A 16,229-nucleotide genomic window follows, 5' to 3' on the forward strand; every position below is an offset into this window, starting at 1 on the left:
CACGACAAACCAGGCTGTGCTCTCACCCCTGATCATTTGACCCCGGCCACCTCTCCCAGCTCGTTCAGCCTCGCATACCATCTCCTTAACCATGATCTGGCTCGGTTCATTGCAGGGCGGCTGGCTGACCGCCGGCATTACCTTGACCTGTGGCACGGCTTTTCTCCTTTTCGGCTATGACCAGGGAGTATTCGGCGGTCTTTTGGGCAACAAACTGTTCCTGACCACGTTCAACAATCCCGATGCCACCATTCAAGGACAGATAGTCTCGACTTACGATCTCGGCTGCATTCTGGGTGCAATCCTGACCATCGCTGTTGGTGACATACTGGGGCGACGCAAGTCGATCGTGCTTGCATGCCTGACTGTCATCGTTGGAGGCACCATTCAAGCTGCGTCCTACTCCTTGGGCCAAATGATTGTTGGACGCATCATTGCCGGTCTGGGAATCGGCATGAACAGCGCAGTCATCCCCATGTGGCAGAGCGAGACCAGCAAGCCTGAGCATCGAGGAAAGCTGATTGCGCTTCAGCTCGTGATTGTGATTGGGGGGATCTCCTTGACGAACTGGATGAATCTTGGGTTTTCCTACGTCCCAAACGACCCGGTCAGCTGGCGAGGCCCTCTGGCCTTCCAAGCATTCTTCGCCATCTCTGCCATCATCCTCATCGTCTTCATGCCAGAGTCTCCTCGGTGGCTCTGCATGAAAGATCGCCACGAAGAAGCCCGCCTGGTCATCAGCCGTCTGCAAGCGAAAGGCTCCGACAGTGTCGAGGTCTCGGAAGCGCTCCAGTTGATCATCGACACGGTCGCTCACGAAAGGGTGGCGTCCAAGATCAGTTGGCGAGAGGTCTTCACCAACGGGGAACAGCAAACATTCCGCAGGATCGCTCTCGGAGCCGGCACCAGCCTGATGCAGCAGCTCGGTGGCATCAATATTGTGGTCTACTATATGCCGGTCGTCTTGACACAGTCCTTTGGGTTCAGCAATCGAACTGCCCTCATCCTGTCGGCTTGTGACTTCATCTCTTTGATGATCTGGGGAGGAGCCATCACCCTTGTCATTGACCGTCTGGGCCGGAAGAAGCTGATGCTCTACGGGGCCTTGGGCCAGGGTATATGTTTCGCAGTTGCCGCCGCCGGTTTGGGGGTTGGCACTCGTGCTTCTGATGCAGTCGCAGTGACTGCTATCTTCCTCTATCACGCCTGCTTCGTACGTCATTGGGCTCATGTTGTTTATCGAGAGGGTGGTCATTAATATCTCACAGGGCTTCTCCTTCCTGTCGATTCCTTTCATGTACCCGGTAAGTGTCCGCTTCGAGGAAGAAAGTCAGAAGAGGCCACATGATACTAACGTCCGTTGAACCAGGCCGAAATCAACTCCAACCGAATGAGAAATACCGGCAGTGGCATCGCCATGATTACCAACTGGTTATTCGTTTACGTGATTGTTCTGATCACTCCTACTGGTGAGTGAATCCCCCCCTAACGTCGACGTCGCAGTGCTCATGAAGTCAGGGATTTCAAATATCGGGTGGCGATTCTATATTATCTTTGCCGTGCTCAATATAGCGTGGATCCCTTTCATTTGGTATTTCTATGTTGAGACAGCCGGCCTGTCACTTGAAGAGATTGACTTGATGTTCGAGACCAAGTATCGCGGCGGAAAGGGCATGAGCTGGAAAGAAGCAGCACTGATTGCAAAGGCTGAGACTGTGACCGCCAAACAGCAGATTGATGAGAAGTTGGGTGTGGGTATCACCCACGAGGAATGTGTGTCGAAAGACCAAGAGGCATGAAGACGAGAAATGCTGCTGAAAGCCTTGCGCACCCAGAAGCTGGAAACTTAGCTGGACCGTCGGTCCGAATGATCCGACTCCAAGATTAGATACTATACTACAATTCGAAGACTCGATATGAAACCTCCATCAAAGGAAGAAAAGTGTTCCATCCATGTTGCCTACGAGAGCGAGAGTCCGTGACCGGAAGTGAGCATGGAGTGCTGCCTATCTCCATCACGACAACTTGAGGGTGGGCTCATCAAGATCCACAACTAGCACATCATCACGAGCGCTCATTTCAGATAGTACTGATTCACCCTGCATGATTCTGATAGGTATCCGACAGCGGTCCGCAAGCCGAGTGTAGAACTGGTCAGGGTCATATTTGAATCAAGATAACGTCGACTCTACCGCTGGCTGGTGTGGATCGATATTGGAAAAGCCGCGGTCCGTTGCCGGTGTCAATCAGCATATCTGTTATCCAGGCCGAGCAGATAACATTTCTCCAACTGGGACAACCCTCATCCTGTTGCCGCAGCCCGCGGGAGGGCGGTTTAGGAGGTGTTCGGAACCCAATCCGGTCCTGGCAGAAGTCATCGGCCTCCTAAACCCCTCACCTCGTCCCCGCGCATACCCACTCCTCCACCGGTTACTCATTATCCGGGGAGGATGTGGATGAGCGCGGATATCTATTATGCGGAGTAGCATGCACACACGCCCGTCCAGCGTGGATGGTTTAAACACATGTACAGGCCTCGAGGTAGATCTGCAATCCTCCATGCTCCCTACCCTTCCTTTCACTCCCTGTTTCTTGACTCTATCCAACATTCCCACCCTTGCTCCAGGCAGGCAATCATGATGGAGCATCAGTATCTCGACGCGCTGGTCGTCGGTGCTGGATTTGGCGGCATCTACCAGTTGAAGAAACTGTTGGATCAGAACCTCTCGGTCAAGCTGATTGACATGGCCGGGGATTTTGGCGGGACTTGGTACTGGAATCAATATCCTGGCGCAATGTCCGAGTAAGTTTGTGAAACTTCCAAGAAAGTGATGACTAGAGTGCACTGTGGACAGGTGGTCATGACCTAGAGATGCTGACTTGACCACTGCAGCACGGAATCATTTCTGTACAGATACTCCTGGGACGAGGAGGACCTGAGGAGCTACCCCTGGAACCGTTATTATCTGCAGGGACCCGAAATCCTGGCCTACCTGCAGAACGTTGTGAAGCGCTATGGTCTCCGCCAACACGCCCAGTTCAACACCGAGCTCACCAAAGCCCAGTGGGACGATGCGGAGGGGCGATGGACGGTCGAAACCTCGACCGGGCACATCTTCAAGCCCAAATACCTCGTCACTGCGCTTGGGTTGCTGTCCAGACAGAATTTCCCCGACATCCCGGGCATCGAGACGTTCAAAGGCGACCTGCATCACACGGCGCGCTGGCCGAAAGGCCTCGATCTACGCGGCAAACGCGTCGGCGTGATCGGAAACGGGTCGACAGGGGTCCAGGTGATCACGGCGATTGCGAAGGAAGTGGAGCAGCTGGTCTGTTTCCAGAGGACGCCACAGTACAGTGTGCCGAGCGGCGATCGAGAGGTGCCGCCCGGCTACCGAGAGGATCTGAATCGGCGATACACCGAGGTTTGGCAGCAGGCGAAAAATAGCATGTTCGCGTTCGGGTTTGAAGAGAGCACTCGCCCGACCTTCAGCGTGGGCCGGGAGGAGCGGGAAAAGATCTTCGAGGAAGCGTGGCAGAAGGGCGGCGGCTTCCGGTTCATGTTCGAGACGTTCTGTGACATTTCGTACGACGAGGCCGCCAACGAAGAAGCGGCCTCGTTTATCAGACGCAAGATTGGCGAGATCGTCAAGGATCCCGAGAAGGCAAGGAAACTAATGCCCTCCGGCTACCACGCTCGCAGACCGCTCTGCGACACAGGGTACTACCAGCAATTCAACCGAGACAACGTCGACGTGGTCGACTTGAAGGAGACCCCGATCACCAGAATCACGCCGGCCGGGATCGAGCTCAGCAATGGCCACGTCTGCGAGCTGGACGTGATCGTGTTCGCCACGGGTTTCGACGCCGTCGACGGCAACTATACCCGCGTCGCGATCCGGGGTCGAGACGGGAACTCACTCAAGGAGCACTGGGCGGAGGTCGGACCCACTTCCTACCTGGGAATCTCGGTCCCCGACTTCCCCAATATGTTCATGATCCTTGGGCCCAATGGGCCCTTCACGAACCTGCCTCCCACCATTGAGACGCAGGTCGAGTTCATCTCCGATCTGATCGAGGTTGCAGAGCAAGGACTGACAAGGACTGGCAGTAATGTAAGTGGTCTGACTGACGGGGCCGAGCCCAACGGCCATGTCAACGGCGACGGTCAAGGCGAAGGCACAGGCGAGGCCGGTAGTAAACGAGGCCAACATCTTGCGCTCGAGCCCACCAGGGAAGCCGAGGAGGAGTGGACCGATCTCTGCGACAAGTTGAGTGCTAACAGTCTCTTCCGTAAGACGGATTCATGGATTTTCGGCTCCAACGTGGCAGGCAAGAAGCCGGCCGTCATGTTCTACTTCGCAGGACTGGCCAACTACAGAAAAGCTCTGAAGGATGTCCTGGAGAATGACTTGAAGGGCTTCAAGCAGTATGTCCATGTTTAGGGGGGCTAGGGAGCACATTGTACAGCGCAATCAACTCAGTTATGCTTGTATTAGGTAGTCGAAATTGAGTATCTTTCATGCCAGGCCACAATAACCTAAATGCTTCAACAGAACAGCGCTTGTCCTTCTCGCAGCGCACTTCCAGTGTCCCCAGTGTCCGAGATACCGTACACGTAGACCAACCAAGTCTGGAGGCCCTTGGGCTTTCTCCGGCACACGGGTCTCTCTCTTCGGGTACTTCTCAAGTACCCGGTATTGCCGCGGGAAACAAGGGGCTAAGGGGCTCCGGGGCTGACAGCAATCAGATGATCGATGATACTCAACTCCCGCGGCCCCATAGAAGCTGCTGGTGTTGGCAATGGTGTACGAGCACCAATAACCCTCGCAACAGATGATTCGTTAGACGAAGGTGCCTCTACGGTACAAGCGCTCAATAGACACAGATTGGCCAGCGGCACGGTACCGACGGTCTCTCTGGAGACGGTCTAACAATGACACGAAGCATTCGTCTAGACGAAAAGCTGTGATAAGACGAAGTACCTCACCACTCCTCAACCAAGCTTGGCTGGGAAACATGCTTGAGCGGTCCCAGGATTCATTATTCAGGACGAGACTGTGACCTATACCGCCTTGATATTGCAGTGCAATACATATTTCTCTTTGGCTATGGCGATAACATTGAAGACGAGACGACCCAGACGTCTCCCCCGGACATTTGACCCACCCAAGAGATACTTCATTCCCAGCGAATACACCCACCAGCTGTGCACGCGGGCAGAGACAAGATCTATCTGCAAGCGACGCAGGCATTGCAAGCATTGCATCTCACAACGAGCGTCGAACGGCATTCTCGACTCATCCCAGTCAGGACACAGAGACGACGAAGCTGGTCCCGAAGCTGCCGCCGACGCCGACGCCGACGCCGCCACCACGAGCACAGATGCTCTGCCACGATGGATGAGGTGGCTCTCAGCAGCGAGTTATTTGTCCTGGGACCAGTTCTGTGCGAACGACAGGCCGGATGCGACGTCTGGGTCTGGTAGGACCCCAGCACCAGCACCGACGGGTTTCTGCAGAGCCCTCAGCTCGATGAACACTGAGAGACCTGATTACGGGCTGACGGTTGGAGGCGACGAAGAGAGACGGTCCATCACAGACGACGAAGGAGCCGTGAGTCTCCCCCAAGACGCTCTTAGAGGTCTGAACAAGGCCATCAACATGGCCACAATCACGCCGAACGAGCGCGAAGCCTTTATTTCTCTGGCGCCTATGGCCCTGCAGGATCCTCGGGCTCTGCAGGCTCAGGTGGATGAGGACCAGATAGTGGCTTGTCGGAGGGCGCCAAGCGTTATTGGGGGTAGGAGCGAGCATGGATCCGAACCAGACTTTACAAGTCAGCCTCATACGCATACGTTGAAGGGCACGACTCCTCGCGAGGGAGGGAGACAGGACGACACAGAACACGAGACAGAGCTTGGGCAGAATCCCGGGAGAGATCGTGATTTCGAAGTACTTTTCGAACCAGGGCCTTTGGCGATTGAGATATAGAGCTTGCTCATTTCTTTAACGGCTATCACTACCCCCCGGAAGACCATCTACTCAGTTGAGCCTCCGGAAACTACTCTGGCATGCATTTCGAACAATACAGGTCTAGAGGGAGTTGAAATAGAACTTGCAGATTGTAGACATCGTATCAATCACAGCCTTGCTCTAATGGTGGCGTTCAAGGGCGTGGCTTGTGGCCCGGCGCTTTCCAGTTTCGCGCGCTCCTTCAATATCCGCCTGAGAATCTTGCCGCTCGCATTCTTGGGGATCTCGTCCACAAAGATAACACCACCTCTTAGCTTCTTGTGGTTGGCCACACGATTCGCAAGCCACTGGGCAATAGCATCGGCGTCCTCCGGCAGTGCTCCTTCTTTCGGCACCACGTACGCTCGAGGTACCTCGGTGCCTAGAGCCTCCGATTCGACGCCCACCACTGCGCAGTCATTGACTTGGGGATGTTCCAAGAGGTACCCTTCGAGTTCTGCGGGCGCCACTTGGGAGCCTTTGTACTTGATAAGCTCCTTGACCCGGTCCGTGATGTATAAGTTGCCCTGGGGGTCGAGGTAGCCAATGTCGCCCGTGCGAAACCAGCCACTGGGCGAGAGACATTCTTTGGTCGCAGCCACGTTGTGATGGTAGCCGAGGAAGATATTGGGTCCACGGACATGGAGTTCGCCCACTTGTCCTAGTGGGAGGGGACGTGCTTCTTCGACGTCAAGGGGTGTTACGTTGCTTGCGTCCGCTGACACTGGTATGCAGATTTTGGCCTCCATGTTCGACAATACTTGACCAACACTACCGATTGTGACGTTCCAGTCGTCCCAAGGCTGATTGAATGCAGTGGGACTAGTTTCTGAAAGCCCGTATCCCTGCTTGACTCGAACCCCCGTTCTCTTGAAGCACGTCTCCACCATCTCCCTGGACAGAGGTGCTGCACCTGAGTTGGTCATGCGAATACTCGAAAGATCATATTTTGACACGGCTGGATGCTTGCACAAAAGCAAGACGATGGGTGGGACGATACAGGAAAACGTAATGGAGTGTTCCTGGACCAGTGAGCACCACTTCTCGAGCTCAAACCGGGCCAACACAAAGGTGGTTGTGCCGCTGTAGAGAGGATTGAATATAGTCGTCGTCAAGCCGTAAATGTGGAAGAAGGGAAGACAAGCCAGCACCTTGTCTCCGCCAGAGCCTGGCCTGGGGAGGGGAATATCGCCGCTTGTCTTGGAGCCATCCCAGGTCAAATTGTACTGTTCAGCCGGCTGCAACTGGCTGACAACGGAAGTTATGTTGTAGTGGGACAGTTTGACGCCCTTGGGTTTTCCAGTAGTGCCAGAGGAATAGACCAAAAAGGCGAGATCCTGCCTCGGTTGGATCTTGGCGGCTCGATATCGCGTTGCGCCGCTGATGTTGCGAACAGCGGTATAGTGTGGAATGCGACCGCTCGGGTCGCGCTGTTCCCCCAAAAGAACGATTGATTCTTCCCCAAGACCAGCAAGCCCGCAAGCCTGTTTCACCGTATTAAGCAACTGAAACTGAGTCACCACCACACGAGCACCACTGTCCTTAAGCTGATAAGCGAGCTCCCCGGCTGTATAACCGGGATTTGAAGGTGAAACAATGCCACCAGCCCAGAGCGTGCCCGTCACCACCACGGGAAAGTCGATATGGTTGGCCGCGAAGACGGCCAGGACATCGCCTTTCCTCCATTGAAATCTGGCCTTCAAACCCTTCCCAAAGTCCACAGCCGCCTGTTTGAGATGCGCGTACGAGTATCCTTGTGTGGTGTCTGCGTCTTGGAAAATCACTGGGAGCCATTAGGGCGAGTTCTCCAGGATAAAGGGGGCTGCTGGAATACACTTACCATGGGAATCTGGATACGGCCTGTCCTTCCGTTCAAAGATAAAAGAGAAGACATCTGTTTCAGGCAATTCCAGAAACGGGAAGCGACTCTTGACAATCGCCATTGCAGCTGATACTGGAAACAGGGCCGAGGCTATGTGGGAGTACGCTCAAAGTTGGCTGGGCTTTTACGTGGTCGATACCTGGCCGGCTGCCCATTCATTGATATAACTGATATCCGGGGAAGAATCAGCTGTGAATCTTGGGCCTCGGTAACCCGCTCAAATTGTTCTATTGCTTGTCGACGATGATTGGATGCTGAAAGTTGAGCAGCGTGTGGCACTTCTGTACGGCTGAACGACACCCGGTGAGGAGGGGGAAGCAGAATAGCCGGTGAGGAGCCAATAGCCGATAGCCGAACTGAACGGATTGTGTTCCGCGGCAGGTCTGAGTTCCAACCGACGCTGGGATATCTCTTGCTCTTACCCTGGCCAATCAGGCTGGGATATCGGCATTTCCGACAATGCTTTGGAGCGGATCGTCTGTAGATGTGGGAGCGAAGATATAAAGGAGCTTTCCCACGTTGATGTCCTCGGGCAAGGTCTAGACGCCATGAATATTCTGGCTTACTTGGCCTATTGAGCCACCTCGTTCATGCGCTGACAGAAGAACCTTGCCTCTCAAGAGGGAGTGACTTGATCGTTCTCTAAGATTGCAACAAATGCGCCTTCCAGACGGCCGACCAACTCCCACGGGCGACATAACTTTGGGAAGCGAAAAGAGTTGAACACTCAGGATTCCAAGATAATACAATACACTCCTGACAGGAAATCCACCGCAGCTGAGCCGGTGCCAATTGACCATAAAATTGAACATGTATTGTGTTGATGTTTACCAGGTATCTGGTGTGGCCCCAAAGTAACTTGGCATAAGAAGAAAATCATTAAAGGTCCTGTTCGCGTAGTCATACTCGGGCGACTCAAAGTCAATCGAGTGTAAGGCGCTGTTGTCGGGGAGCATCATATCCATTGTATTCTCTAGTGCCATTTCTTGATCTTCCGAGGCAGGGACTTGCTGAACTGGCGGCGTGTTCTCTCCTTCCAGGGTTACCGAAGGTGCGGTTTTGGCGTTGGTGGTCCCGGACAAGAGGAAATCGAATATCTTGATTGCCCATAGGGCAGGATCCCACCTCTCCCGGGCTTCGTTCATCACCATCTGACATGTGTCCAGGGCGGCACGATAGAGTTGAGTGAATTCATTGTGCGACTCCCGGAACCTCCTGTAGAAAACGATTCCGGCGATGAAGAAACCCGGGAAGATCTCATGCGGCATAAGGCCGACCATGGAGTTTGTCATCAAGGTCAAGGCGGTGGTTGATATCATTTGAGCTGCGGATTCGGCAATCTTGAAAGAGGTGCTGTTGAGATCTAGGCCGGTGCTCAGGTCGGTTGCCGTGTTGGGCTTTCCCATGTGGATGAAGATAAGGTGGTGGTTGAAGACGATTCGTAGACTGGCGGCGAACACACTGGTTAGGCTGCTATGTCGGGTCCAGTCTAACTCTGGCGGTAACTGGGCCTGCCACTGGTTTGACATGCTGTGAAGGTCTTCAATCGTGGTTGAGTTGCTGCTTGGACCGAAACGTAGCTCTACAATCTTCCGAAGGATCAGCGACAGTTTGGCGATTTGAATTTGATAGAGGCAGTGAGTGAGGCGGTCATGATTGGAGCCTGATGCGGCAGGGTTGGGATCATGGTTGAAATCAGCCAATCCCAGCATGTCCGTATCGCACTGTGCTATATTGATCCGAAAAGGACGCCCCAAGAGAGCGGCACAATAGGTGTCTCGTACGGCGAGGGTCCACCAAAGCCTCCGTAGCAAGCCTTTTGCTTTGGAGTCTGCTCGTGTTGATGGGTGACATCGGTTGATGCCCAGCGATTCGCCGATGGTCACGCCGAACCCGATCCAGGAGCAGGGATTCCAGTAGCTCTTCATCTGGGGACCCCAGAATGAAAGCATCAGCACGGTCTGGAGCAGGGTCACTTTGTTCGTTTCGTAACCGACATCGAAGAGAATTTTGGCCTTGTCGTAGTACGAGCGTCTCATGTGCCACCGGCTTTTGAAGCCTGCCTTGTGGACAGTGCTCATGTCGCAAAATGTGGCGCCAATGAAAGATACCGCATGTAGCAGAATCCAGGGCAACTTCTGCTGCTCGTGTAACTGCACAAAGCTCTCTCTGTCCACAATCGAATAGAGCGGGTAAAATCTGTCCAGGAATGCGGCGACCAGGGCATCGGATATTTCGTTGCTGGGCTTGTCGAAAGCAGCCTTGGACTTCAGATAACTAATGTCTTGTATCGACATATGTGATGGGTGGGTATTTGGCTGCAGCATCTCATCTTTGGTCAAATGGGATGCCGGGTCATAGAGACTGGCTTGCTCGGATCGCTGAAGCTCTTCGAGAGCAAATGTCAAGGGCGAGCTCTCGCTGAAGAAAATCACACCGAGCTTTGGCACGACTCCTTCTTGCGTATGACCCTGTTTCTCCAGAAAATCTTCGAACATGGAGGCAAGTGAACTGCGATCGTGAGGCGTCGCCGTTGTCGCATTATTTTTGAGGGTGCCTCCGCCAATGGGATCTGGGCCAACTGAGACTCTTTGCGAGGCATCGGTTGGAGACCAGGCCTCGGACTCTGCGACGGCGGTACCAGAGCTGATGCTCGGATCCATCGACTCAGATGAAGTGCCCGAGACTACTTCCGCACTCGCCATGCTCTGGGATTCCGTGGTCACGGCGCTCGAAAACTTTGTACGGTCGTCGCCAGGACCGAGCAAAGGGCTCAAGTCGGCATGGTCGTTGTGAGATGGCTTGCAAGTTGGTCTCATGGCTGCCACGCCCACGCCTACGCCCACGCCCACGCCCGCATCGCCGCATAAGATCCCATCCTGAGGCTTCTTCCTGGAGTGGGTTCCTCGCCGCGATATGTTTAGTTTACACATCGGCGCAGCATCCAAGCGACAGCGACTGCATGGCACTCCATGTTCGGCGGCATCACACCGTACTTTCCGTTGGCTGCATCTGTGACATGCGCGAGAAGCCCTCGTTCGGACAGGTTGGATGTCAGGTGCCATTTCCGATGGAGTGAGGAGAGAAGAAAGATTGTAGGTCGTCGCCCATCCCGCGCGGCTGGTTGAAAAGGTTCGGGTAGAAGTGACCTCGCGGGGTTATTCGGGGGTTGGGGCATGGTCTCGTCTCCTCAGGGTCTGCGACCCTAGGACTCTGGGTTAGGGAGGTGTCGTGTCCCAGTGTATTCTCCACAACCTGATTCGACCCCAGTCGGAATCTGAGGGGTAGGACGCTGTCATCGAGAGGCTAAGAAAGGGCTATTTCAAGCTAGAAGAGTTCGAGTTGGTCTTGGGCGGCTTGGACGAGTGATGATGAGATTGAAGATAGGAAAGATGTTGGCCAGGAAGTTGGAACCCATTCCCATGCTACCACGTACCTGTAGTACAGAGTGCAGAGTGCAGTGTTGTAGATTAGAGTCCGAGTCTCTCCTAACAGCGCCAAGCCCTCAACCCTACCAAGTACCTAAATTGGTACTACTACTACTACGGATAACGGACTACCAGCGTGCCACATGGCAGACGACACTGCTTGCCTGGGATGCAGAATAAAACAACATCTATACCAACAAACTATCATACTGGCTTCGTGAGTGCCATGTCCAGCATCTGTGGCAATGGCTTCTATGCTGATGCCCACGCAGTGAGGATCCAATAATGCCCTCGCTGAGCTCTGCAGCCTGCTTGCCCTGGAAACAAGTGAGGCGTGCGCCATTCTATCATCAGCACTTCTCTGGTGATGGTCACACACTCATTACTCACTGGGCTGCATCAAGAGACCATACTTACGGTGCCTGAATCAAGGAAGAACTGACTTGTTGCTGACTTTCGGTACCTCGTCAAGGAACTCTTTGGCTCAGAGCTTTCGAGCTACGCAGTAGTATGCAAGATTACCCCAGAGGAAATTTGCGACGATGGAGTAGGGAGAATTTGAAGAGCTGGGTACGGCAAATCTGGGCATCTCCTAACCCTTTCCCACCCGTTCTTTTCCACGCCATTCGCATAGGTGTATTCATGTCAGGCAGTATGATATGTCGAGTTCGATGTGCTGTCCGGTGGGAAGTGGAATCCTAACTTTCGCGAGCATTCTGACCACGTCAAAGTCGAGGTCTCTGCATCGCAGAGAAAGGGATCTGTCAGTCAGTCTTACTGTTGACTGAGAGAAAGATTCCCCTTCTGAAGAGGAGGACGGGCTGAAGCCAGAAGGATGATCTCGTCATATTTGAGTTCATACTGACAGCACCGGTGCTGAACTCGGCCTGTTGGAGTTGCCGCGGGAAACACCATGGTCCATCGGCAAGAGCGCCATCTGACTTCGGGACAGTTAGGAGCTCGCAAGGCACTCGACGGTCCAAGCTGTCGTTCGGCTAACAGATACATGTTCTCACCCTCCTGAGCCCGGCCCTGCTGCGTCACCTGGTTGACGACTTGGAAGTGGGGCTTTGGGCCGGGTACATACTGTGGTACAACACATGTACTAGGTCATTGATTGGAGCCTTCCACCAAGGAAGGACGCTTCCGCGAGGGAGGGAAGGATCGTCTCTATCTTAAGACCTGCCAAGTGATGGGTCGTCCCGGTGGAGAATACGAGCATATAAGGTACTTCTATATAGGTACGTATGGACTACCCAACGCGGACGTCATATACCAATCTTTACTAACACCTCATAGGCCATGTAGTCGAAGATTACCGGAGTTCAATGTGGTATCCTATCGCCAATATTTGTTTGAAACTCCTCCGGTTAGGTGAACAGTAGCCGGAGCCAGTGACGTCCCTGTAATCGATCTATAGACTATGACCAGCGGGGATGTCAGACAATCACACCATCATCTCAGAACAGGGCTGCTCTATAAGCGATATGGAGTCTCCCTGGGGTCAATTATCTAACCCGCGGGTATGCGGACTCGCCCCGGGATTCAAGCTTTGACGATCCACATGGGGATTTCCGGGGTGGGAATCCGGGGACCGGGGTATGTCGATAGTCTGTCTTCGACGACCATCACCTTCAAGGTTGCATATAAGTTGCCAGCCGTTATGCCATTGGGATACAAGGCTTCTCTTCACTGACGACAGAAGACTTACAGGCAATTCTTGGAAGTGTCTGAAATCTCGACGTGTTTGATATCTCAACAGCATACTATACTATAGCCTCATCCCAAGTCACTTGCGCCCTCACTCGGCCAAGTCACCTTTTTCACGACACACGAATCCCAGGCCCACCCTTTTACCTTACCATGCAACACGAAGCCAATGCGCCGAAGACGGACGATGGCTCAGTCGTCCACCTCGAGGGACTGGGATTGAAAGACCCAGCTGTATACGAGGACAAAATCATCCAATCGAGTCTGCATGATGCCAAAAGCCATCGCAGACTCCGGCACAAGATCGATCGACGACTGATCCCTCTTTGTGCCTGGCTCTATCTGCTCAACTACCTGGACCGGTCCAACATTGGCAACGGCAAGATCCTCAACCAAGAGACGGGCGACTCGCTTCTGCAGAACCTGGGCATGGACGGCCACAAGTATTCCCTGGTCATTACGCTGTTCGCCCTCGCCTACAGCGCGTTCGACGTCCCCTCCAACTTGATCCTCAAGCGCTACGTGCGCCCATCGTACTGGCTCGGCTTCCTGTGTTTTGGCTGGGGTGCTTTGACTCTGGGGTTTGCGTTCTTGCATTCCTTTGCTGGAGCCGTGGTCACGCGCCTCTTCATCGGAGTCTTTGAAGCAGGATTCTATCCAGGTCCGTGAACTGGCCATCCCTTCCCTCCTTTTGATGCTCTCCACTGACGCCCAACACCAGGGATTGTCTACATCATCACTTTCTGGTACCGGCAAGAAGAGAGATCGATCCGGTTGGCCCTCGTGTCGGCGTCCTCGTCGTTGGCCGGGGCTTTTGGTGGCTGTATTGCGTATGGAGTCGGCCACATGAACCGCAAGGGAGGCCTCGAAGGTTGGCGATGGCTGTTTGTCTTCGAAGGCATCTTGACCATGCTCTGCACAATCCTTCTCGTCTTCTTCCTCCCCAACTATCCGCAAGATGCCAAGTGGTTGTCTGCAGACGAGAAGAAGTTTGCTGTGGAGCGTATCGCCGAGCAGGACGGCGGCTTCTCACGGGAGCGTGCCAGTCGAAGAGAGGTCATGGATACTTGTTTTGGACCACGCATGTTGACTCATTACGTGACCTATGTGAGTCTTCCCACTAGCTCCCATTACCACTTCCAAGAAAGAGATAGAGACAGAGATACAGAAAGGTGTCTCTCACTTCGTTCCTCAGACTGACTTGTCTATCCTAACAAATAGTTCACCAATGTCGCCGTGGTGAGCTCGCTGGTCTATTTCTGTCCCACCATCGTCGCCGGTCTTGGATTCAGTTCCATCACCGCCCAGCTGATGACCGTCATCCCCTGGGCACTGGGCTACGTGGTTTCGCTGATCTTCGCCTGGAGTGCGGACCACTATAACGTGCGCGGCTGGCTGATCGCGGCGGCCTCGACGATCTGCGGCATCATGTTTGTGGTCATCAGCGTGCTACCGGCCCATGCGTATACGGCACGCTTTGCTTGCCTCATCGTAGCTTGTTGTGGCTGCTTTCCAAACACGGCGCCTTTGACGGCATGGATGACCTGCAATGTCCCCAGCTCGAGAACCATGGCCCTGGCGGCTGCCATGAACAACACGGTTGTGGGGATCGCCTCCATCATGGCCGTCTGGGTTTGGAAGCCCTCCGAGGCCCTACGCGGCTTTCCAACCGGCAATATCGTTTGTGCCACCTGCAGTTTTGCTACGGCGGCGTTGGCTGTGGGCTTGAGGCTGCTGTACGGTCGCATGAACAGGAATGCCGTGTTGGACTCGACAGGCTCCAACCGTGTCTGGGCATACTGAAGGTGCATGACCGTGGTTGAAAGGTCAAGGCCGTTGAAGCGGGACGGAACGCCGACAGCGGTGGCCTCTGCAGAGCATGCGGACAATTTGGAAAGTCAAGATGGATCTCGGTTGAGATATCTACAGCGAGATCGGGTCGGACCTGTTTACGAACGCCGTAAGATGATTCGCAAATGAAATTTCCCTTTATTCAAGACATTCCGTTCTCACCTATATCCTTCACGATGACACGGATACTAGTATGTATAAGTCGTAGGCCTTTTCTCGAGGTAACAAGGGAATGCTTTGGTTTCGTGAAATCCGTTACGGCTGCCTTCATGTTCATTTCAGCCAAGGCTTCCCAGCGATTTCTCAGCACTCCTAATACCAATCTGCCCGGCTACTGTCGTGGCTGTGTGACTTATCACTTGACTACCTGCTTGCCGGAAATCGGCCCAGGAAAACCATGACATCCCGGCATCCTCCAGTCATAGCAGATCACGAAAGCTTTTTGAGGGTCTTTCCCCAAACGAAGGTTCCGCGCTTGATGACGCCCTCCACGTCGAGCTCGGGGAATCTGATACTTTGCAGGTCGTCGCACTTGACGTAGTCGTCCACGCTTTCCAGGCGTTTGTTCTGGGTGGTCGGGAAGAAGGTGGTTGCGTCTGAATATTCATAAACGGCGTAGAACTTGCCTTCCGACACGAGCTTCTCGTCCCCGGAGATGCCCAGCTTCTGGAAGTCGACACCGGGCGGGCACGCCACCCAAGCGTGCGGTGAGCCGGGCTTGATGATGACCATGGTCATTGGCGGGATCACGTAGATGGTTCCACTGAGTTCGGCCAGGGCGACGCCGTTCATCACCAGGATCTTCTCGGTCACGAATTTCTGCGGTTTGCTGGTGTTCGTGGTCATGTGCACGTGGCGAGGCATCCGGCATGTCGTGTCGAAGTCGAGAATCCCCGCGGGGCCCTGGAAGCAGGGCACCGAAGGATCCGTCTCGTGGCCGGGGCTGAAGACGTGCATTGTCCCGGGCAGCTGTAGCTCGGGCGGGAACGCTTGTTTCGTGAGTACGCCCTCGCCGTGCGCGATGATGGTCCCGTCGGGTAGAGTGAAGCCGTAGTCGAAGTTTGCCATGGTTGTTGTTGGTTTGTTGAGGTTCAGGTTCAAAGTTCAAAATGCTGAGTGTTGTGTCGAGATAGGTAGGTAGGTAGAAGGTAGGTAGGTAAGTATGTAATGTGATATTGGTAAGCTAGACAGATCGGGAATCGGCTGTGTTGGGTGGGTCTTGTCTTCTTCCGTGTTGGTCAAATACGTATTGATTGACCTCTAGAGCTCCGTGTTCCCGGATTTCCGGCAAGATCCGCATGAATCAAGGACAGAGTACAAGCCTTTCCGGCCCGTCGACGCGTA

The 16,229-nt window shown here is 54.1% G+C and overlaps 6 protein-coding genes across 6 annotated transcripts; 3 read left to right on the forward strand and 3 right to left on the reverse strand.

Annotated features, from left to right (window-relative positions):
• Nucleotides 1-91: 91 nt before the first annotated feature.
• A1O1_02875 (uncharacterized protein) lies at nt 92-1,799 on the forward strand (the record flags this gene model as incomplete). The annotated part of the gene is made up of 4 exons (XM_007723783.1): nt 92-1,213; nt 1,269-1,304; nt 1,370-1,469; nt 1,519-1,799. The coding sequence occupies 4 exons, from the start codon at nt 92-94 to the stop codon at nt 1,797-1,799; spliced, it is 1,539 nt and encodes a 512-aa protein (XP_007721973.1).
• An 837-nt stretch (nt 1,800-2,636) lies between these two features.
• On the forward strand, nt 2,637-4,445 carry A1O1_02876 (cyclohexanone monooxygenase; the record flags this gene model as incomplete). The annotated part of the gene is made up of 2 exons (XM_007723784.1): nt 2,637-2,803; nt 2,894-4,445. The coding sequence occupies 2 exons, from the start codon at nt 2,637-2,639 to the stop codon at nt 4,443-4,445; spliced, it is 1,719 nt and encodes a 572-aa protein (XP_007721974.1).
• A 1,697-nt stretch (nt 4,446-6,142) lies between these two features.
• A1O1_02877 (uncharacterized protein) lies at nt 6,143-7,957 on the reverse strand (the record flags this gene model as incomplete). The annotated part of the gene is made up of 2 exons (XM_007723785.1): nt 6,143-7,797; nt 7,855-7,957. The coding sequence occupies 2 exons, from the start codon at nt 7,955-7,957 to the stop codon at nt 6,143-6,145; spliced, it is 1,758 nt and encodes a 585-aa protein (XP_007721975.1).
• A 766-nt stretch (nt 7,958-8,723) lies between these two features.
• On the reverse strand, nt 8,724-10,715 carry A1O1_02878 (uncharacterized protein; the record flags this gene model as incomplete). Its single annotated transcript, XM_007723786.1, has 1 exon — nt 8,724-10,715. The coding sequence occupies one exon, from the start codon at nt 10,713-10,715 to the stop codon at nt 8,724-8,726; it is 1,992 nt and encodes a 663-aa protein (XP_007721976.1).
• A 2,472-nt stretch (nt 10,716-13,187) lies between these two features.
• Nucleotides 13,188-14,837, forward strand: A1O1_02879 (uncharacterized protein; the record flags this gene model as incomplete). Its single annotated transcript, XM_007723787.1, has 3 exons — nt 13,188-13,695; nt 13,756-14,141; nt 14,256-14,837. 3 exons carry the CDS (start codon nt 13,188-13,190, stop codon nt 14,835-14,837), a joined length of 1,476 nt encoding a protein of 491 aa, XP_007721977.1.
• A 477-nt stretch (nt 14,838-15,314) lies between these two features.
• A1O1_02880 (uncharacterized protein) lies at nt 15,315-15,953 on the reverse strand (the record flags this gene model as incomplete). Its single annotated transcript, XM_007723788.1, has 1 exon — nt 15,315-15,953. One exon carries the CDS (start codon nt 15,951-15,953, stop codon nt 15,315-15,317), a length of 639 nt encoding a protein of 212 aa, XP_007721978.1.
• Between the last annotated feature and the right edge of the window lie 276 nt (nt 15,954-16,229).

The sequence above is a fragment of the Capronia coronata genome (genome assembly GCF_000585585.1).
Source record: "Capronia coronata CBS 617.96 chromosome Unknown acBCG-supercont1.2, whole genome shotgun sequence".
NCBI classification, from domain to species: domain Eukaryota; kingdom Fungi; phylum Ascomycota; class Eurotiomycetes; order Chaetothyriales; family Herpotrichiellaceae; genus Capronia; species Capronia coronata.